Raw genomic sequence first — 23227 nt, 5'->3', positions numbered from 1 at the left:
AGCCTTGCGTTCTCTTAACCGCCCAGCAACGTTTTCCCACGGAACAGTCTTACCAGTCTTTACTGAAGGGCGCTGTCGAGGATCTATGGGTTGCTGGGTGGTCATCAGTAGTTCCTCTGCTGCCAAATACCGCTCTACCATGTCTACTAATTGGTCAGCAGTACCCGGGTTTCCATGGCTCACCCACTTGCGCAGGACCATGGGCAAAGATCTCAAGTAGCGGTCCATGACGACTCTTTCAACCATCTGGGGACCAGTTAATGTCTCTGGCTGTAGCCATTTTTTTGTTAGCTGAATAAGGTCGTGCATCTGAGAGCGCGGAGGCTTCTCCATGGCGTACACCCAACGGTGCACCCGTTGTGCTCGTACTGACAGCGTGACTCCCAGGCGGGTCAGGATCTCAGTCTTTAGTTTATCATAGTCCCGAGCCTCAGCAGGGCTTAAATCAAAGTACGCTTTTTGGGGCTCACCTGACAGAAAAGGTGCCAGCAGACTGGCCCACTGTGCTTTTGGCCAGTTCTCACGCTCTGCAGTCCTTTCAAACGTGGTCAAGTAGGCCTCCACATCGTCAGCCTCTGTCATTTTCTGCAAGAAGTGACTGGCCCGTATAGAACTAGAGCTGGTCGGAGCACTGACGGCCACATCTCCAATCCGGGCTGCAAGGCTCTGCACCACTTCTGTTAAGGCCTCTCTATCCTGACGCTGTTGCCGGTAAAGTTCGTCAATAGCCACCTGCTGCTGTCTCCTATTTTCCTCCATTGCCACCTGCTGCTGTCGGTTGGCCTCCTGCTGAGCCGCTGTAGCTTGCAGCAAGGCTTTAAGCAGATCCTCCATGTCGACAGATTTTTCAGGCGGCTTTGTAGCTGCTTTCACCCAAGACATATATCAAACCCTCAGGGGTGAGTCTCAGTAACTTCACACTGGGCTGTATCTGCATAAACCACCGTTTTCTGCAGGCCTCACAAAGCTGCTGCTTTCACTTATGCGCAGAACGGGGTTGCTCGCATTCTCCACCAAGTTGTAACACTGTAGGGGTGCAAGGCGCCTTTTCCTGGGGAATATGGTAGCACGCAGCAGCTGAGGAACAACACAAGTCCAGTTTCTGGTACAACTGACCCCGGCCAGTTTTATTGAAACAGAAAATAAAACAAACCCCAAAATAAAAATACCTTGCCTGTCCGGCACTAACTAAACATAAGATATTCCTAACTGTCACTAAACAAAACACAGAGTTCTTCAGTACATACTGTATAGCTCACTTGCCTCAGAAAGCGTGTCTCTCACACACAGATCCCTCAGCCTTCCCAGGCAGTCTGCCCATACTAATCAGGTTAGCAGCACTATAACACACTTACACAGCTGAAACCCTGATTAGCCCTCTGTGAGGCCAAAGACCCGAACTGGGCCCAATGTCTAGAACTCGCCTTATCTCTCTCTCAGAGCCTTTACCCAGCTTTTACAGCAAACTGAAAAGGTTCAGACAAAACAAAAAGCATTTTTCCTAGAAGTTAACATTTTCTAAAACATGTAAGACAAGAACCTGGGACAAATATACCTGCCCTCAAACACTATCCCAGTGTTCTTGTCACACCACCAATGAACCACAGTTCTGTGGGACAGTTAGGATGTGTGTGTTAAAAAAAGAAAATGCAAATTCCCACATTAAGTGTGAATGGAGTCGACCCGGGAATTTCCTGGGTCCAAACTGTAGTGGAAGGGGGAGTCTCTAGGGAAAACCCTGGTTTTTGCTCTGTTGAAAAACCCTGGTCTGAGCTGAGAAATTCCCGGGTCATATGTTTGCATGTGGATGGGATTGACTTACTGACCGCGGCATCCCGATAATGAATTCCAAATCCTGGACCCCTAACCCTACCTTTCCATAGCCTAACCCTAACCCTCCACGGTTGCACCCCCCCTTCCTGCAGCCTAAACCTAACCCTCCCCTACCCCACCCCCAAGGCCTAAACCGAATACCCCAGGGAGCAACCTAACCCTCCTCCGAAACCTAAACCTAACCTCCCACCCCGCGGCTTACCTCTCCATCATGGCGGCGTATGGTCGTAGGGATCCTGGCTGTCGGTATTCCGGCGTCAATATTCTGATTGCCGGGTCCTGACCAGATCCCATTTCATGAGATATGGTAGAGGTATATAAACAGCACGGGGTACATTTACTAAGCAGTGATAAGAGCGGAGAAGTGAGCCAGTGGAGAAATTTCCCCATCAACCAATCAGCAGCTCTGTATAATTTTATAGTATGCAAATTATAGATGTTACTTCAGTGCTGATTGGTTGCCATGGGCAACTTCTCCACTGGCTCACTTCTCCACTCTTATCACTGCTTAGTAAATGTACCCCTTAATCAGAACTATAAACACAAACATTAGGTCAGGCTTTTACAACCAGTATGCCGTGGCACACTAGTGTGCCGCAACCAGTTGCAAGGTGTGCCGCGGAGCCAGAGCAACTTCCTGCACCTTCAGAGTGAACTGTCGGCCCGGGCTCTTCTTAGAGGATCAGTCATGCTCCGACCGTGATCTATGCCTTGAAGGCGCGGCGGTGTGATATCATAGGTCACGGACGCTGCATCTCACCACCCAGCCAGCCCACTCGCCTGCATACACATCTTCCAGTTCCTGCCTGCATACACAGCTTTCCTTGCCCACCCACATCCACACCTGCCTGACTGCCCGCTGCTCAGAATTTGCAGCACTCCACTATGAACAACCCCTGCCACAGAGGGACAGGGAGGAGGACAGCTGACCGGTAGGGGCTAATATTTGTTATTTTATTTCTCCTGTGGGGAACAATAGAATTTATGTGGGGAGAATAATGATTTATGGATTTATGGGGGGAAGAATGTGAATAATTCATGTGGGGAGCAATAGGATTTATGTGGGGAGAAATGTGATTGCTTTATGTGTGAGCAACATGGATTTATGTGGGGAGCAATAGGATTTATGTAGGGAGCAATATGATTTATGTGGGGAGCAATGTGATTGATTTATGTAGGGAGCAACATGATTTATGTGGGGAGCAATGTGATTGTTTTTTTCTGTGTAGGCCAATGTATGTGTGTTGTTCTTTTAACTGTGAGGGCCAATGTGTGTTTTTTGTTTTTTTTCTGTGGGGAACTGATGGTGCGCCTTGGCAATTTTAAAATATTGTCTGGTGTGCCACGAGTAAAAAAGGTTGAAAATCACTGCATTAGGTAAACACTGGTTTTGTTCAAGTGCTTCCACAAAGCAATGTTGGCTGTACCTTTAAAAAACTACTGAAATAAACACATCTATTGAAAATTACACACACTGGCTGCCTGGATCCATCTCAGAAGAAATAAAACTGCACTTTATTTGAATACTTGCTACAGAAACAGCTTTATTAATTAATGTATGACAAACGATTAGTTTAAATAATGGAATTATATTTTGTGTTAAATTTAATACACTAGTTTTTAAGTAATACGATTTTGGAAAATGTTCCACAATTTTCTGTAAACACAGATGTTTTGATATATTAATAAATAATTGTGTAACTGCATTTTTAAGTGCAGCTTTTGATCGATTCAAGGCAAATAATAAGAATTTACTTACCGATAATTCTATTTCTCGTAGTCCGTAGTGGATGCTGGGGACTCCGTCAGGACCATGGGGAATAGCGGCTCCGCAGGAGACAGGGCACAAAAATAAAGCTTTAGGATTAGGTGGTGTGTACTGGCTCCTCCCCCTATGACCCTCCTCCAAGCCTCAGTTAGGATACTGTGCCCGGACGAGCGTACACAATAAGGAAGGATATTGAATCCCGGGTAAGACTCATACCAGCCACACCAATCACACCGTATAACTTGTGATCTGAACCCAGTTAACAGTATGACAAACGTAGGAGCCTCTGAACAGACGGCTCACAACAATAACAACCCGAATTTGTTTGTAACAATAACTATGTACAAGTATTGCAGACAATCCGCACTTGGGATGGGCGCCCAGCATCCACTACGGACTACGAGAAATAGAATTATCGGTAAGTAAATTCTTATTTTCTCTAACGTCCTAAGTGGATGCTGGGGACTCCGTCAGGACCATGGGGATTATACCAAAGCTCCCAAACGGGCGGGAGAGTGCGGATGACTCTGCAGCACCGAATGAGAGAACTCAAGGTCCTCCTCAGCCAGGGTATCAAATTTGTAGAATTTTGCAAACGTGTTTGCCCCTGACCAAGTAGCAGCTCGGCAGAGTTGTAATGCCGAGACCCCCCGGGCAGCCGCCCAGGATGAGCCCACTTTCCTTGTGGAATGGGCCTTGACAGATTTAGGTTGTGGCAAGCCTGCCACAGAATGTGCAAGTTGAATTGTGCTACAAATCCAACGAGCAATCGTCTGCTTAGAAGCAGGAGCACCCATCTTGTTGGGTGCATACAATATAAACAGTGAGTCAGACTTTCTGACTCCCGCCGTTCTTGAAATATATATTTTCAATGCCCGGACCACGTCCAACAACTTGGAATCCTCCAAATCGTTAGTAGCCGCAGGCACCACAATAGGCTGGTTCAGGTGAAACGCTGACACCACCTTAGGCAGAAAATGAGGACGCGTCCGCAGTTCTGCCCTGTCCGTATGGAAAATCAGATATGGGCTCTTATATGATAAAGCCGCCAATTCTGATACTCTCCTGGCTGAAGCCAGGGCCAGTAGCATGGTTACTTTCCATGTAAGATACTTCAACTCGACCGATTTGAGCGGCTCAAACCAATGGGATTTGAGAAAATCCAAGACTACATTAAGATCCCATGGTGCCACTGGGGGCACAACCGGGGGCTGTATATGTAGTACTCCTTTTACAAAAGTCTGGACTTCAGGAACTGAAGCCAATTCTTTCTGGAAGAAAATCGACAGGGCCGAAATTTGAACCTTAATGGACCCCAATTTGAGGCCCATAGACAATCCTGTTTGCAGGAAATGTAGGAATCGACCCAGTTGAAATTCCTCCGTGGGGCCTTCCTGGCCTCACACCACGCAACATATTTTCTCCAAATGCGGTGATAATGTTGTGCAGTCACCTCCTTCCTGGCTTTTACCAGTGTAGGAATGACCTCTTCCGGAATGCCTTTTTCCCTTAGAATTCGGCGTTCAACCGCCATGCCGTCAAACGCAGCCGCGGTAAGTCTTGGAATAGACACGGTCCCTGCTGAAGCAGGTCCCGTCTTAGAGGTAGAGGCCACGGATCCTCCGTGAGCATCTCTTGAAGTTCCGGGTACCAAGTTCTTCTTGGCCAATCCGGAGCCACTAGTATCGTTCTTACTCCCTTTTGCCGTATAATTCTCAGTACTTTTGGTATGAGAGGCAGAGGAGGGAACACATACACTGACTGGAACACCCACGGTGTTACCAGAGCGTCCACAGCTATTGCCTGAGGGTCTCTTGACCTGGCGCAATACCTGTCCAGTTTTTTGTTGAGGCGGGACGCCATCATATCCACCATTGGTTTTTCCCAACGGTTCACAATCATGTGGAAGACTTCTGGATGAAGTCCCCACTCTCCCGGGTGTAGATCGTGTCTGCTGAGGAAGTCTGCTTCCCAGTTGTCCACTCCCGGAATGAATACTGCTGACAGTGCTATCACATGATCTTCCGCCCAGCGAAGAATCCTTGCAGCTTCTGCCATTGCTGTCCTGCTTCTTGTGCCGCCCTGTCTGTTTACGTGGGCGACTGCCGTGATGTTGTCCGACTGGATCAACACCGGCTGACCCTGAAGCAGGGGTTTTGCCAGACTTAGAGCATTGTAAATCGCTCTTAGCTCCAGTATATTTATGTGAAGAGACATCTCCAGGCTTGACCATACTCCCTGGAAGTTTCTTCCCTGTGTGACCGCTCCCCAGCCTCTCAGACTGGCATCCGTGGTCACCAGGACCCAGTCCTGTATGCCGAATCTGCGGCCCTCTAACAGATGAGCACTCTGCAACCACCACAGAAGAGACACCCTTGTCCGTGGCGATAAGGTTATCCGCTGATGCATCTGCAGATGTGATCCGGACCATTTGTCCAGCAGATCCCACTGAAAAGTTCGTGCGTGGAATCTGCCGAATGGAATCGCTTCGTAAGAAGCCACCATCTTTCCCAGGACTCTTGTGCATTGATGCACAGACACTTTCCCTGGTTTTAGGAGGTTCCTGACAAGTTCGGATAACTCCCTGGCTTTCTCCTCCGGAAGAAACACCTTTTTCTGAACCGTGTCCAGAATCATTCCCAGGAACAGCAGACGTGTCGTCGGGGTCAACTGAGATTTTGGAAAATTCAGAATCCACCCGTGTTGTTGCAGCACTAGTTGGGTTAGTGCTACTCCGTCCTCCAGCTGTTCTCTGGACCTTGCCCTTATCAGGAGATCGTCCAAGTAAGGGATAATTAATACGCCTCTTCTTCGCAGAAGAATCATCATTTCGGCCATTACCTTGGTAAAGACCCGAGGTGCCGTGGACAATCCAAACGGCAGCGTCTGAAACTGATAATGACAGTTTTGCACCACGAACCTGAGGTACCCTTGATGTGAAGGGCAAATTGGGACATGCAGGTAAGCATCCTTTATGTCCAGGGACACCATAAAGTCCCCTTCTTCCAGATTCGCTATCACTGCTCTGAGTGACTCCATCTTGAACTTGAATTTTTGTATGTACAGGTTCAAAGATTTCAGATTTAGAATAGGTCTTACCGAGCCGTCCGGCTTCGGTACCACAAATAGCGTGGAGTAATACCCCTTTCCCTGTTGTAGGAGGGGTACCTTGACTATCACCTGCTGAGAAAACAGCTTGTGAATGGCTTCCAATACCGTCGCCCTGTCTGAGGGAGACGTTGGCAAAGCAGACTTTAGGAACCTGCGAGGGGGAGACTTCTCGAATTCCAACCTGTAACCCTGAGATACTACCTGCAGGATCCAGGGGTCCACCTGTGAGCAAGCCCACTGTGCGCTGAAATTCTTGAGTCGACCCCCCACCGCTCCTGAGTCCGCTTGTAAGGCCCCAGCGTCATGCTGAGGGCTTTGCAGAACCCTGGGAGGGCTTCTGTTCCTGGGCAGGGGCTGCTTGCTGCCCTCTCTTACCCCTTCCTCTGCCCCGAGGCAGATATGACTGTCCTTTTGTCCGCTTGTTCTTATAGGACCGAAAGGACTGCGGCTGAAAAGACGGTGTCTTTTTCTGTTGGGAGGGGGTCTGAGGTAAAAAGGTGGATTTTCCGGCAGTTGCCGTGGCCACCAGATCCGATAGACCAACGCCAAATAATTCCTCCCCTTTATACGGCAATACTTCCATATGTCGTTTGGAATCCGCATCACCTGACCACTGTCGCGTCCATAAACTCCTTCTGGCAGATATGGACATCGCATTTACTCTCGATGCCAGAGTGCAAATATCTCTCTGAGCATCTCGCATATAAAGGAAAGCATCCTTTAATTGCTCTATAGTCAATAAAATACTGTCCCTATCCAGGGTATCAATATTTTCAGTCAGGGAATCCAACCAGACGACCCCAGCACTGCACATCCAGGCTGAGGCGATGGCTGGTCGCAGTATAACACCAGTATGTGTGTATATACTTTTTAGGGTAGTTTCCAGTCTCCTATCAGCTGGATCCCTGAGGGCGGCCGTATCAGGAGACGGTAACGCCACTTGTTTTGATAAGCGTGTGAGCGCCTTATCCACCCTAGGGGGTGTTTCCCAGCGCGCCCTAACCTCTGGCGGGAAAGGGTATAATGCTAATAACTTTTTTGAAATTAGCACTTTTCTATCTGGGTTAACCCACGCTTCATCATTTAATTCCTCTGATTCAGGAAAAACTACAGGTAGTTTTTTCACCCCCCACATAATACCCCTTTTTGTGGTACTTGCAGTATCAGAGATATGCAAAGCCTCCTTCATTGCCGTGATCATATAACGTGTGGCCCTACTTGAAAATACGTTTGTTTCATCACCGTCGACACTAGATTCAGTGTCTGTGTCTGGGTCTGTGTCGACCGACTGAGGTAAAGGGCGCTTTACAGCCCCTGACGGTGTCTGAGACGCCTGGGCAGGTACTAACTGGTTTGCCGGCCGTCTCATGTCGTCAACTGATTTTTGTAATGTGCTGACATTATCACGTAATTCCATAAACAAAGCCATCCATTCCGGTGTCGACTCCCTGGGGGGTGACATCACCATTATCGGCAATTGCTCTGCCTCCACACCAACATCGTCCTCATACATGTCGACACACACGTACCGACACACAGCAGACACACAGGGAATGCTCTTATCGAAGACAGGACCCCACTAGCCCTTTGGGGAGACAGAGGGAGAGTTTGCCAGCACACACCCAAGCGCTATAATATATATGGGAACAACCTTATATAAGTGTTGTTCCTTATAGCAGCTTAAATATATCAAAATATCGCCAAAAAATGCCCCCCCTCTCTGTTTTACCCTGTTTCTGTAGTGCAGTGCAGGGGAGAGTCCTGGGAGCCTTCCTCACAGCGGAGCTGAGCAGGAAAATGGCGCTGTGTGCTGAGGAGAATAAGCCCCTCCCCCTATTTCGGCGGGCTTTTCTCCCGGAGTTTTAGATATCTGGCATGGGTTAAATACATACATATAGCCTCAATGGCTATATGTGATGTATTCTTTTGCCATAAAGGTATTAAATATTGCTGCCCAGGGCGCCCCCAGCAGCGCCCTGCACCCTCCGTGACCGCTTGGTGTGAAGTGTGTGACAACAATGGCGCACAGCTGCAGTGCTGTGCGCTACCTTCATGAAGACTGAAGAGCCTTCTGCCGCCTGTTTTCGGACCTTCAATCTTCAGCATCTGTAAGGGGGGTCGGCGGCGCGGCTCCGGGACGAACCCCAGGGTGAGACCTGTGTTCCGACTCCCTCTGGAGCTAATGGTGTCCAGTAGCCTAAGAATCCAATCCATCCTGCACGCAAGTGAGTTGAAATTCTCTCCCCTAAGTCCCTCGATGCAGTGAGCCTGTTGCCAGCAGGACTCACTGAAAATAAAAAACCTAAAAACTTTTTCTAAGCAGCTCTTTAGGAGAGCCACCTAGATTGCACCCTGCTCGGACGGGCACAAAAACCTAACTGAGGCTTGGAGGAGGGTCATAGGGGGAGGAGCCAGTACACACCACCTAATCCTAAAGCTTTATTTTTGTGCCCTGTCTCCTGCGGAGCCGCTATTCCCCATGGTCCTGACGGAGTCCCCAGCATCCACTTAGGACGTTAGAGAAACTAATATTAGTAGGTGCATTACTATTGTTATACACTATTAACTCTAGAACAGATTTGTGCAGTAGTTTATGTATATCTGTGTCCGGGATGCGGTCAACATCCCGCTGGACGGGATCCCGGCGGTCGAAATACCGACGCCGGAATCCCGACCGCCACAATCCCGACATATTCTCCCTCCGTGGGTGTCCACGACACCCATAGATGGAGAATATAATAGTGTGCCGAGCATAGCGAGGCACCGTGCCCGCAGCGTGGCGAGCGTAGCGAGCCCGCAAGGGGCTGCGTTCCGCTTGCCACCCCTGTCGGGATTGTGTGGTCGGGATTCCGGCGTCGGTATTTCGACCGCCGGGATCCCGTCCAGCGGGATTACGTACTGATCCCCTGTGTCCTACTCTGCAATTGACCAAGTAGACCACTGTGACAAATTTTGTGCATAGGGGGTAATTCCAAGTTGATCGCAGCAGGAAATTTTTTTAGCAGTTGGGCAAAACCATGTGCACTGCAGGGGAGGCAGATATAACATGTGCAGAGAGAGTTAGATTTGGGTGGGTTATTTTGTTTCTGTGCAGGGTAAATCCTGGCTGCTTTATTTTTACACTGCAATTTAGATTGCTGATTGAACTCACCCCACCCAAATCTATCTCTCTCTGCACATGTTATATCTGCCCCCCCTGCAGTGCACATGGTTTTGCCCAACTGCTAAAAAAATTCCTGCTGCGATCAACTTGGAATTACCCCCATTATGAAATAAACACTCTTACTTTAATACCCAACATAGGTGGTCATTCTGAGTTGTTCGCTCGTTGCCGTTTTTCGCAACGGAGCGATTAGGTGGAAAATGTGCATGCGCATGGTACGCAGCGTGCATGCGTTCATTAATTTAACACAAAACTTTGGAGATTTCCACAAGCTTGAGCAACGTTTTTTCATCGCTCGAGTGATCGTAGTGTGATTGACAGGAAGTGGGTGTTTCTGGGTGGAAACTGGCCGTTTTCAGGGAGTGTGCTAAAAAACGCAGGCATGTCAGGCAAAAACACAGGAGTGGCTGGAGAAACGGGGGGAGTGGCTGGCCGAACGTAGGGCGTGTTTGTGACGTCAAACCAGGAACTAAACGGACCGAGCTGATCGCAATCTAGGAGTAGGTCTGGAGCTACTCAGAAACTGCAAGGAATTATTTAGCAGCAGTTCTGCTAATCTTTCATTCGCTATTCTGCTAAGCTAAGATACACTCCCAGAGGGCGGCGGCCTAGCGTTTGCAATGCTGCTAAAAGCAGCTAGCGAGCGAACAACTCGGAATGACCACCATACTCCTTAGATATGCTTACCTAGATAAATGAACCAGTCCAGACCTGCCCTCATAAGACATTTTGTATACAGTAAAACACTCATTTACTCTACAAGAGACTAGCTGCCCTTTGGTGTCCATGAAGAAGCAGCAGCAGAGAGGGTACTGAAAGACTGAGGTCGAAGGAGGGGCGGGGTAATTTTAGGTCCTGGGAAAGATGGGGGGGGGGGGGGGTCTAGATTGCTTAGAAATTAAGCATGGATCGCTCCGTGTGACACCCCATAGCGATGGCGATACGCGGTACCGCGCATCGCCATCGCCCGCTCAGATCTTTAGGACATGCAGGCAAGATCTAGTTAGATTGCCTATCATGTGCATAAGAACACTGGTTAGCACAGATCGTTCAGCACACATCACTGTATGTATAGCGATGTGTGCTGAGCGATGTGTGCTCACCTAGATCGCTTAGCACACAGCACAAGTCACCTTCCACACTGTTGTCTCTTGTTTAGCATCTAGCTGGTATCCGCCCTTTCCCTGCTGTACAAGCGTATTTCTAAATGTACAAAGACTGGGACGTCCACTGTGAGCATGTGAATACGCTGTAATCATACTTTTGGCTGCTCCCTCGGCCAAGTCACATAGGAGGGGGCATGGAGGAGGTGGTACGGGGGCGTGGTGATGCAATCACATCATTGTAGCCCCCCCCCCCCGGTGCTTTACAATGACCACATTACCGGCATTGTAAAGTGGAGGGCGGGGCTACGATGTTGCGATTTAGCCCGAATCGCATAATTGCCCCGCTTCTATTGTGTGACGGGTTGCTGCTGTGAGCAGGGGGATGCAGTGAGCGGTGGGGGTGAGCGGCATGAGGGAGACTTGCCCACTTCCTTGGGGGGGGCGGAAGTGACACCCAATTTTCGAGAGCCTCCTGGCTTTCCAGGAGAGTAGGCAAGTATGGCTGTAATACTGCTTTGTGTATTTTTCGATGCAACCATCTGATGCACCCTTAAATCTTGCACCAGCCCCATGCCAATTGTAGATGTTATGCCAAAGTAAGGCATCCAATATGTCCGAGTAAGTGGCTGAGTTCGAAACCATTTATGCAACGTGGCCACAATGCTCCCATAACACACCCATAGGACAGACCATCTGTGAATAGTCACCTCAGAGTCACCACCTAGGAATGTCCAGCACATTTCCAATACATTTCTGAGACCTTGTGTCTCCATTACCACTGTGCCTCTGTGCTTACACACTGTGCAATTCATGCAATGTAAGAGGTTTTTAGGGATATTAACACAGTAGCAAATACTCACTTAACTCTGTGAACATCGGCTTTGTGTGCGGCACAGAATCGGCTCTATGTGTCATCCTATCTGCAGCATTGGAGAAGAGCCGGTAGGAGGCATGCTCTTTCTGCTTTTCTCCACTCTCCCACTGGTTCCTGCTAGCAGGTGCGGTACTGAGATTCAGCCATAGCCTAGTCGGGACAGCTACTTGATAATAGATCAGCAGTAAGAATGACAAGAAGAATAAACTACACATCATAGTTGTGGGGTTTAGATCTTAGATTTATCATAAATGTTATCAGATACCAAAATATAATTTAGTTGTAGACGGGAGGCAAAAAAAAAACTTTTTAAAATTTAAAGGTTAACAAAAAAAGCATGTTAAATGCTATTCAAAATTGTAGTACATTTGGCCTTTTTCAGGTTTGTTCGCAAACCAAAAAATAAAGCAACTGGGCAAAACCATGTTGCACTGCAGGTGGGGCAGATGTAACATGTGCAGAGAGATTTATATTTAGGCGGGATGTGTTCAAACTGAAATCTAAATTGCAATGTAAAAATTAAGCAGCAAGTGTTTATATGCATGTAACGTGCAAATAAATACTGGCTGTTTCATTTTTCCCAATGCCACGTTGCCCCACTTGCAGTGCAACATGGCTTTTCGGGTTGACGTCAAGATGGCCGCATTGCGTCTTCCTTCGCAGCCATGTTGAGCAGGCAGGGGGCTTCCCTTAGTTTGCGGGGTATGCAATGAGATCGCAATTGAATTGCGAATGCATCACTGCCATTAGCATGCTGGGTGGCCTTGCCGTGTGCTGAGCGGACCCCAACATGCGAGTGCTAGCAGTTGCAGTTTTGCTAAATTAGCAAAACTGCAACTGAAGCTGAATAAGATCATATATTTAGATTTCTGCTATTTACAGATAAATATTTGTTAATACAAACTTATTTTCCAGGATGCCCCCATTAAAAAGAAGAGACCAGTGATGAAGGAGGAAGATCTCAAAGGGGCAAAAAATAAGCTTGGCAAACAAACTCCAATCAAATCCAAGACGTACATGGTTATGAAAGAATGTGGTGAGTACAGGCAAAAAATATATTTTGCATTATAATGCAAGGACTTCTTCTTAAATCCTATTTAGAGCTTTTTGTGCCGTATCCAAATGACAGGGAGAGGGTTATGCCTTGGAGACGCAGAGGGTGACAGGAGAGAGAGAGAGTGATGGGGAGATGGAGGATAGTGGGTGACAGGGAGAGGCAGAAGATGACACAGAGAGGAAGTGGGTGAGGCCAGGGAATGGGTGACAGAGGGAGGCTATGGGTGACATCAGGGAACGGATGATGGGGAGGAAGTGGGTTATGCGAGGGGGAGTCGGTGGGTGATAGGAGAGAGAGGTGACGGGGAGATATTGTGGGAATCAGGGAGGCAGTGAATGACAGGAAAGGGTGATGGGTAAAGGCAGTGAAATGGTGAAAAAAGTTTTAATGTAAGTGAATGTAAAGTATAGCTGCAACAAATAGAAAGATGGAGATATAAATAATAATAATAATAAATAAAATAGAATAATAAACAATAATGTTAAAAATAATAATTGAATAATAGCTGAAAAAATTTAACCAACGAATGAAACTTAAATATAGAAAGAGTATTAATAATAAATGGAGAGTGAATATTTATAGACCTCTTTGTAGCATATACCTGCATGAGCTGTGCAGGGTAGAAAAAAAACTAACCCTATCCTCAACCTAGCTACTGTATTATCGGCTCTGTTGGCTGTCTGCAACTACTGCTCCGGTCCATGTAATCTTGTCATAGGTGGTGCAGGGAGCTGGCTTAAGGGGTAATTCAGACCTGGTCATAGCAGCAAATTTGTTAGCAGTTGGGCAAAACCACGGGGGTCATTCTCACCGGATCGCACGTTGCCATTCATCACAGCGCAGCGATCAGGTCAGAAGTGCGCATTCACTGGCGCCGCAGTGCGCTGGCACATGGCTGACAGCCGACGGCTGTCATTGCCTAGCGGTTGCCTTTGCCTGAATGACAGGCAGAGGCGGTCGCTGGGTGGGAGGGGATGGCACGGCAGCGTTTAGCCGCTGTCTTGTGGGCGCGGTTCAGCCAACGCAGGCGTGGCCGGTCCGTGCGGGGGGGCGGGCCGCAGCGGCTGCATGACATCACACGCAGCCGCTGAAACCCGGGCAGCGCCGAGTAGCTCCCGGTCAGCACGCAAAAGCTGCGCTGGCCGGGAGCTACTCCTGAAGTGCAACAGCATCGCCGCTGTGTGATGCTTTTGTACTTCTGCGGGGTAGAGCGGGCCTGACATGCGGGGCGGACTAGCCCTCTGCTGGGCGCCCCCGCATATCAGTGTTCCTGATCATAGCCCTGCAAAATTTTGCTACGATCAGGTCTGAATTAGGCCCCATGTGCACTGCAGGGAGGGGGGGGGGGGGGGGGGGGCAGATATAACATGTGCAGAGAGAGTTAGATTTGGGTGGGTTATATTATTTCTGCGCAGGGTAAATACTGGCTGCTTTATTTTTACACTGTAGTTTAGATTTCAGTTTGAACACACCACACCCAAATCTAACTCTCTCTGCACATGTTATATCTGCCCCCCCCCTGCAGTGCACATGGGGGGTAATTCAGACCTGATCGTAGCAAAATTTTGCAGGGCTATGATCAGGAACACTGACATGCGGGGGCGCCCAGCAGAGGGCTAGTCCGCCCCGCATGTCAGGCCCGCTCTCCCCCGCAGAAGTACAAAAGCATCACACAGCGGCGATGCTGTTGCACTTCAGGAGTAGCTCCCGGCCAGCGCAGCTTTTGCATGCTGACCAGGAGCTACTCGGCGCTGCCCGGGTTGCAGCGCACAGTCCGGGCCACGCCTGCGTTGGCTGAACCACGCCCACAAGACAGCGGCCAAACGCTGCCGTGCCGTCCCCTCCCGCCCAGCGACCGCCTCTGCCTGTCAATGAGGCAATCGCTAGGCAAAGACAGCCGTCGGCTGTCAGCCATGTGTGTTCAAACTGAAATCTAAATTACAGTGTAAAAATAAAGAAGCCAGTATTTACCCTGCACAGAAACAAAATAACCCACCCAAATCTAACTCTCTCTGCACATGTTACATCTGCCCCCCCCCCCCTCCCCCTGCAGTGCACATGGGGGGTAATTCCAAGTTGATCGCAGCAGGAAATTTTTTAGCAGTTGGGCAAAACCATGTGCACTGCAGGGGGGCAGATATAACATCTGCAGAGAGAGTTAGATTTGGTTGGGTTATTTTGTTTCTGTGCAGGGTAAATACTGGCTGCTTTATTTTTACACTGCAATTTAGATTGCAGATTGAACTCACCACACCCAAATCTATCTCTCTCTGCACATGTTATATCTGCCTCCCCTGCAGTGCACATGGTTTTGCCCAACTGCTAAAAATTTTCCTGCTGCGATCAACTTGGAATTACCCCCATGGTTTTGCCCAACTGCTAACAAATTTGCTGCTGCGATCAGGTCTGAATTACCTCCTTAATGCCCAGTGTAGCAGTGTAGCAGTCGCTCCAGCTTGTTGGCTCAGTCCTGTGCAGCTGGTGGTAATTAGCTGTAATTGTTCAGGAGGGATGCCGAAGTACTCGGGACTTGGGATACGTTATTAAGGGCTAGACTGCACAATGTCCCATGGGGGCACCGGATTCCTAGTTCCTGGTATGTGTAGGAAATAGGAATGATTCCTGGTGTGATTCTTGATTCAATAGTAGCTGTTTTAATAATAATAATAAGAAGAAAATTATCCTAAATGACAGGGGGAAGGAGGAGGGCACGTGCCTTTTTAAACACCCCTCCCCCCCCCCCCCCCCCCACCACACACACACACACACACACACACACACACACACACACACACACACACACACACACACACACACACTTTCCCCCCACTGAATCCACCACTGCCCAATGCCCACCCACTACACTATCAGCCCCAATGTCTCCCTATGGGGGAGATGTATAAAACCTTAGAAAGAGGACAAGTACAAAAGTTACACATAGAAACCATTGATCTAGACTAGAACAGTCTACAAAATAATAGATATAGTGGGACATGTACTAAGCAGTGATAAAAGTGGAGAAGTGGCCCATGGCTACCTATCAGCACTGATGTAACATTTATAATTTGCATACTATAAAAGTATACAGAGCAGCTGATTCGTTGCCATGGGCCACTTCTCCACTGTTATCACTGCTTAGTACATGTCTCCCATAATCTGCTTGGCTGTTATGGGCAACAACACCATTTGACCTCTTTAAAAGGTTTGATACGTCTCAAGTGAAATAATGGAGGAATGAATGATGGCCTGTAAATTGCACAATCACTAATTTCCACACAATGCCTAGGAAGAGCCGGATTAAGGGGGGGGGGGGGGGGGGGGGCAGGGGATACGTCACCCTGGGCCCCCCAAATCTCAAGGGCCCCCCTTGCCGGACCAAATTAGTTTTTCAGAAATGGAGACAACCTGGCCTCCATCTCTGCACCGCAGGCATGGCTGATGCAGATGCCCGGCTGGCAGCTGCTCTCCTCACAGAGAGCTCTGATTGCCAAAAGTTTTTCCTATTCTGTGCAGTCTGTGTATAGCTAAACACTTACTCCTCCAGTGTGCATAGGCGTGCGCAGCACATTTTATTAGGGGGTGCACGACTGGAATGGTGTGCCTAGCCCCGCCCACTGGGTGTGCCTAGCCCCATATTTTCTTGACATGGATATTACATATTGCTTTTTAATCATTTTGCTGTCTCTGAGTGCCAGTTTTTTTATGGACCTTTATATATCTATCTTTCTGAGCACCTGAGCAAGTTGTGCTTTTATGGGAGTGCCGGCTGCTGCTGTAAGGATAGATTATATATATACACTGCTCAAAAAAATAAAGGGAACACTAAAATAACACATCCTAGATCTGAATGAATGAAATATTCTTATTAAATACTTTGTTCTTTACATAGTTGAATGTGCTGACAACAAAATCACACATAAATTATCAATGGAAATTAAATTTATTAACCCATGGAGGTCTGGATTTGGAGTCACCCTCAAAATTAAAGTGGAAAAACACACTACAGGCTGATCCAACTTTGATGTAATGTCCTTAAAACAAGTCAAAATGAGGCTCAGTAGTGTGTGTGGCCTCCACGTGCCTGTATGACCTCCCTACAACCCACAGAAGTGGCTCAGGTAGTGCAGATCATCCAGGATAGCACGTCAATGCGAGCTGTGGCAAGAAGGTTTGCAGTGTCTGTCAGCGTAGTGTCCAGAGCATGGAGGCGCTACCAGGAGACAGGCCAGTACATCAGGAGACGTGGAGGAGGCCGTAGGAGGGCAACAACCCAGCAGCAGGACCGCTACCTCCGCCTTTGTGCAAGGAGGAACAGGAGGAGCACTGCCAGAGCCCTGCAAAATGACCTCCAGCAAGCCACAAATGTGCATGTGTCTACTCAAACGATCAGAAACAGACTCTATGAGGGTGGTATGAGGGCCCGACGTCCACAGGTGGGGGTTGTGCTTACAGCCCAACACCGTGGAGGACGTTTGGCATTTGCCAGAGAACACCAAGATTGGCAAATTCGCCACTGGCGCCCTGTGCTCTTCACAGATGAAAGCAGGTTCTCACTGAGCACATGTGACAGACGTGACAGAGTCTGGAGACGCCAAGGAGAACGTTCTGCTGCCTGCAACATCCTCCAGCATGACCGGTTTGGCAGTGAGTCAGTAACGGTGTGGGGTGGCATTTCTTTGGGGGGTCGCACAGCCCTCCATGTGCTCGCTAGAGGTAGCCTGACTGCCATTAGGTACCGAGATGAGATCCTCAGACCCCTTGTGAGACCATATGCTGGTGCGGTTGGCCCTGGGTTCCTCCTAATGCAAGACAATGCTAGACCTCATGTGGCTGGAGTGTGTCAGCAGTTCCTGCAAGATGAAGGCATTGATGCTATGGACTGGCCCGCCCGTTCCCCAGACCTGAATCCAATTGAGCACATCTGGGACATCATGTCTCGCTCCATCCACCAACGCCACGTTGCACCACAGACTGTCCAGGAGTTGGCGGATGCTTTAGTCCAGGTCTGGGAGGAGATCCCTCAGGAGACCATCCGCCACCTCATCAGGAGCATGCCCAGGCGTTGTAGGGAGGTCATACAGGCACGTGGAGGCCACACACACACAACTGAGCCTCATTTTGATTTGTTTTAAGGACATTACATCAAAGTTGGATCAGCCTGTAGTGTGTTTTTCCACTTTAATTTTGAGGGTGACTCCAAATCCAGACCTCCATGGGTTAATAAATTTGATTTCCATTGATAATTTTTTTGTGATTTTGTTGTCAGCACATTCAACTATGTAAAGAACAATGTATTTAATAAGAACATTTCATTCATTCAGATCTAGGATAAGTTATTTTAGTGTTCCCTTTATTTTTCTGAGCAGTGTATGTGTATATATATATATATATATATATATAAGGTGTAAAGAGCTGGCACTCAATGGATGATCCGTTAGTTGCCTTCCCAAAAACGCCTTGCAGCGAATTAAAGACAGCTTGTAAAAGGCGGCACTCCTAGGACTTACTTATAGATATTATAAATGGGTGACGAGCAACACAATAACCTGTTAACGTTTCAGTTTTATTACAAATACTTTCGTCAGTTTTTGTAATAAAACTGAAACGTTAACAGGTTATTGTGTTGCTCGTCACCCATTTATATTATCTATAAGAAAGTCCTAGGAGTGCCGCCTTTTACAAGCTGTCTTTAATTCGCTGCAAGGCGTTTTTGGGAAGGCAACTAACGGACCATCCATTGAGTGCCAGCTCTTTACACTATATATATATATATATATATATATATATATATATATAAGTATATAAGTCCTGGGAGTGCCACCTTCTACAAGCTATATATATATATATATATATATATATATATATATATAGTAATAATAATAATAACCCTTTATTTTCTTATACACCCCCACCCCCTGCCTGGCTGAACTGTGCCCTGGTGCACACAAAGACAGTGAGTGAGTGAGTCTCTCACTCACATTCTGAAGGCTCAGGCAGGATACTGTTCTCCTCCAGCGGACCAGCGGTCGAAAATGGCAGGGCACACACTACTCACTGCCACTGTCTAGAAGTGAGCACGGGCGGGAGCCGGGACTCGGAGGACAGCCGACAAAGCAGGGCAGGAAGGGAGGGAGGGCGCGCGGTGTGACGTGCTGAAGTCACACGCGAGGCAATCAGATTATGACGGTGGGTGGGCTGGGCTGTGCGGCCAGCCCACCCGTCCACGAAGAAGCTGCTTATGTTATGTGCAGCTGACAGGGAGCTGTGTGAGTGTGACCGGCGGCGGCGCAGCGGGAAGGGGTGAATGCTGGATGCAGGACTCAGGTTATCCGATCATCGCTATCAGTGCGCTGCTGTAGTAGCAGTAGCACTGCTACAACAGCAGCACACAGACAGCGATGATCGGATTGCAGGTGTGATGTGCGGGGGGTGCCGGACATTAGGGGGTGCCTGTGCGCACCAGGCACCCCCCGTGCGCACGCCTATGCCAGTGCGAAGAAATCAGGCTGATTGGGGCTGGAGCTGACGTCATACACTCGCCCTGAAATTGCTTGGGCATGCCTACATTTTTCCAGACACTTCCTGAAAACAGCCAATTACCACCCACAAATGTCCTCTTCCTGTCAATCACCTTGTGAACAGCCATGCAATCGAAATTTTCGCACCATCCTGTCGCTGTTTGGCGACGCACGTGCGCATTGTGGTGCATACGTATGCACAGTAGTTAAATAATTGCCCGCTGTGCGAAAACGCACAGCAGCGATCAGGTCGGAATCAGGCCCATTGTTGCAAAGTCACACACAGCCGAGGGAGCTGCTTACCAGGTACAGCAGCAGCAGTTTGGCTCACATGGACTCCTGCAGTTAATCTCCTCCTCCTCTCCACTCTTGGTTAGTGCTTTAGTGTGTGTGTGTGTGTGTGTGTGTGTGTGTGTGTGTGTGTGCGTATACTATATGTGTTTGTAGGTATGTTGAGTGTAGTATGTATGTATGCATGCTATGTGTGTGTTTGTAGTTATGCTGTATATTACTGTGTGTATGTTGTGTGTACATATGCTGTGTGTGTTTGCATGCTATGTGTGTTTGTAGGTATGCTTGGTGTAACGGTATGTATGCTTTTTGTGTGTGTGTGTGTGTATGTGTGTATGCATGCATGCTATGTGTGTGTAGGTATGCTGTGTGTGACTATGTATGACACCTGTGTTGTGTTTGTATGTATGTATGTATGTATGTATGCTGTGTGTGTGGATGTATTCAAAATATATATAAATATATATGTGTCTGGGTGCCCCCTTGAATTAAGTAACCCAGGCCCCCCCGGAGAGCGTTAATCCTGCCCTGTGCCTAGGGCAGTGTCCACCCTAACCTAGGGCCAAATTAACAATATGGTGGATGGAGCTCCAGCTCCAGGCCTCCGTGTAAAAATAGGCCCATTATTATGACAGCAGGATGATGACCAGCTGCCTAACTAGCCACAGTCGGCCATAAATCATAAGTGTTAAGATAGTATTTCTAGGTTCCTCAGAATTTATTTGTACATTTTTATGAAGACATTGTGGCTGATAGTGTAGGGGGTGTACACGCACACATGGCTTTGGCCACACCCACACAGCACTGGTCACAACTCTTCTCCTGCTAAGTATAGGCTCTTGAACATTTTCAGCCCCAGGCCCATGTAGCCCTTAATCCAGCCCTGCCCTAAGTCTATCCCCCGTGCCTTACTCATATTTATTACAGCATAAATCTTTATTTTTGTGATTTCATAAGTAGGATCAACAAACTGGTGCATCTATAATAGGTGCAGGGTGTAAGTTGCACACAGGTCCCTGGGTCCAGGGGGGCCCACACATCGCACACCCTGCACCTATATAATTTTACTTAACGCTCTGTCAGCCCAGCACTGGCTGATGATCTAAAGAAATCACCAGGAAAATGGCATGGGTGTGGCAGCCTTCTTCCAAGTGATTTGCGCATACGCAGAAAAGATGTCATTGGAACGAGGCATGGGCGCCATGTTGCCGGTGACCTATGCATTTTCCACTGGAGAGAAGAGGGGCCACACGGAGCCTGCACACAGGCCCCCTCCTCTCTTAAACTGCCCCTGCATAAACATTCTGGACTTTGAGACCATAGTACTGACCCACAGGATCACTTCTAGCATAGAAGAAGATGTTTGGCAAGTTGACCTAGGTGGCAATTATCTTCAGAGACTTTTACATTTTGTTGCGTACAACATATATTCACTTTCTCCTTATTAATTTCTAGAACAAGCTGGAAGTGCAGCTCCATCTGTGTTTAGCCAGAACAGGACGGGAGTGGAGACCGCCTTTGAGAAACCAAAAGAAGGACCGGCAAAGAGTGTATTTGGATGAATAGCAATAAGGATTTAAAAAAAAAACAACATCAAAAAAACACTTTAATATCTATGATTGTGAATGCACCGCGTGAAAGTCTTACATTCTGCTGGCTATTTTCAACCATTTACTTTTGAAGTTATTTGTGCTGCAGCAGCTTATATGTGATGAAAGGTATACAGTACCTTGTTTAAATCATTATTTTCTACTTTGTAAATCATTATTTTCTACAAGTTATGAGTGGACTATGCCTCTCAGTATGGAATCACCAGTGAAATTGATGGACCTTATTAGCTGTAGTAATGAAATTGGTAGCATTTTACACAAACCTGGCCATAAAGAAATGGCGTCTGTGATTAGGCTGTGCTATCCAGATTTATGTGCCCAGTTCAAAGTTTATTAACGTCTGTTGACATTAACTTAAAAACGCCCAGCAATATTTAACCAGGCAGTATACTTTTTGTTTTTTGTTTGTCCTTTTGATATTTGTTAGATTCTATTGGCCTTGAATTTCCCCCATCATTGCTGTAATCCCATCATTGCTGTAATAGTGAATATAACCCCTATATTAACAGTACAGTAATAGCTATGTATAAATCCCCTCAAGATAATGCATAGACATCATGTTTTTCTAAGGATTTGATCTCTGTGGGAAATTGCTGCCATTTCAGGGGTTACTGTGTTTATGGGGCCTAGCAGGGGCGGATCTGCCATAGTGCTCACCAGGAAGATTCCTGGTAGGCCGACGTGCCGGTGGGGCCTATTTTTGTGTTTTGTTATGTGGCCCCACCCCCTACCTGATAGGCAGTCCACCGCAGTCAGTACACTGCATTGTCCCCATTCATTCTGTTATTCCATCTCTGCAGTACAGCAACTCTGCCATCCAGTGACACTGCCATGGCTACACGGCATGTTATACCTCTTGTGCTGCCCATGTCTGGCCACTTCCACAAAATTTTACAGGGACACTTTTAATTCCCAATCTGCCCCTGATCTCAGACACAACTGCAGCAAAAGATGCAAGGAAAGCTGCAACTGCGTGCAATTAGGCATTATGAGGAGGAATCCCGCCCCTCTCAAACAGATCCCACCCCCTCATCAGACCACACCCTCATTAGGTCTGCTTCTATACATTTCTCGGGCTGGTTTTCCATCCCAATCTGCCCCTGGGGCCTAGCACTACTAGTCCATCAATCCTCTGCTAACCACTTCTGTCGTCATGGAGCCCGCCAATGCTGAACTACATACAGTATCATTACATATCACTCTCAACCTAACTTTGGCTTTCTGAGCAATGTTCACTCTCTTTCCTAACTTGGATACAGGTGTTTGTGTCTTATATCAGCTGTTTTTTATTCTACTTTTTTGCCAATAAACATCTAAAAATTATAAAGGTTGTGCAACTAATTATTTATCTAATAATGGTCTATCTATACCATATTAGTGGGTTGTTGTTTTTTTTTGTTTCTTTGAAGCAGTTTTATTGGTCTAAGTCAGTGTTTACCAACTCCAGTCCACAAACAGTGCATGCTTTACAGATCTCTCCAGTATCACAAGTGAAATAATTAGCTCCACCTGTGTCACAGCCAGTAATAAATACACATGTACACCAACTAGGAGGTATGGAAAACACGCACTGTTAGGGGTCCTTAATGACTGGAGTTGGGAAACACTGGTCTATATGGGCCCATACATCAGCAATCACAATTTCATATCTCCCAACATGACCCTCTCCAGGAGGGTCAGAATGCTCTGATGTGTCCTCATACATCTTGCCTCGATACGCCACGCAACGGGAGATGCCTAGCGCGAGTGAGGTGACAGATCCTGTACAACTCCGTTAGCGTCTGTCTTTTTTTTTCTTTCCGAAAACGCATCTCATTCACAAAACAACGACCATAGGACGCATAAGCAGACTCTGCTGATTAACATGACATGCAGCCTGCCTATATTCTCTGTGCG

The 23227-nt window shown here is 47.7% G+C and overlaps 1 protein-coding gene across 1 annotated transcript in view; it reads left to right on the top strand.

Moving 5' to 3' along the window:
- The window catches only part of MUSTN1 (musculoskeletal, embryonic nuclear protein 1), a 31745-nt gene extending 9087 nt beyond the window's left edge, over positions 1-22658 (top strand). Inside the window, exons 2-3 of the mRNA XM_063940678.1 lie at positions 12771-12891; positions 21177-22658. Coding sequence (XP_063796748.1) covers positions 12771-12891; positions 21177-21283 — 228 coding nt within the window. The 3' untranslated portion in view covers positions 21284-22658. The remainder of the gene's footprint in view (positions 1-12770; positions 12892-21176) is intronic.
- Positions 22659-23227: the final 569 nt, after the last annotated feature.

This window comes from Pseudophryne corroboree, chromosome 9 (assembly GCF_028390025.1).
Source record: "Pseudophryne corroboree isolate aPseCor3 chromosome 9, aPseCor3.hap2, whole genome shotgun sequence".
Taxonomy (NCBI): Eukaryota; Metazoa; Chordata; class Amphibia; order Anura; family Myobatrachidae; genus Pseudophryne; species Pseudophryne corroboree.
Note: the sequence above shows the minus strand (reverse complement) of the source record. Positions and strands in the feature narration are given on the sequence as shown.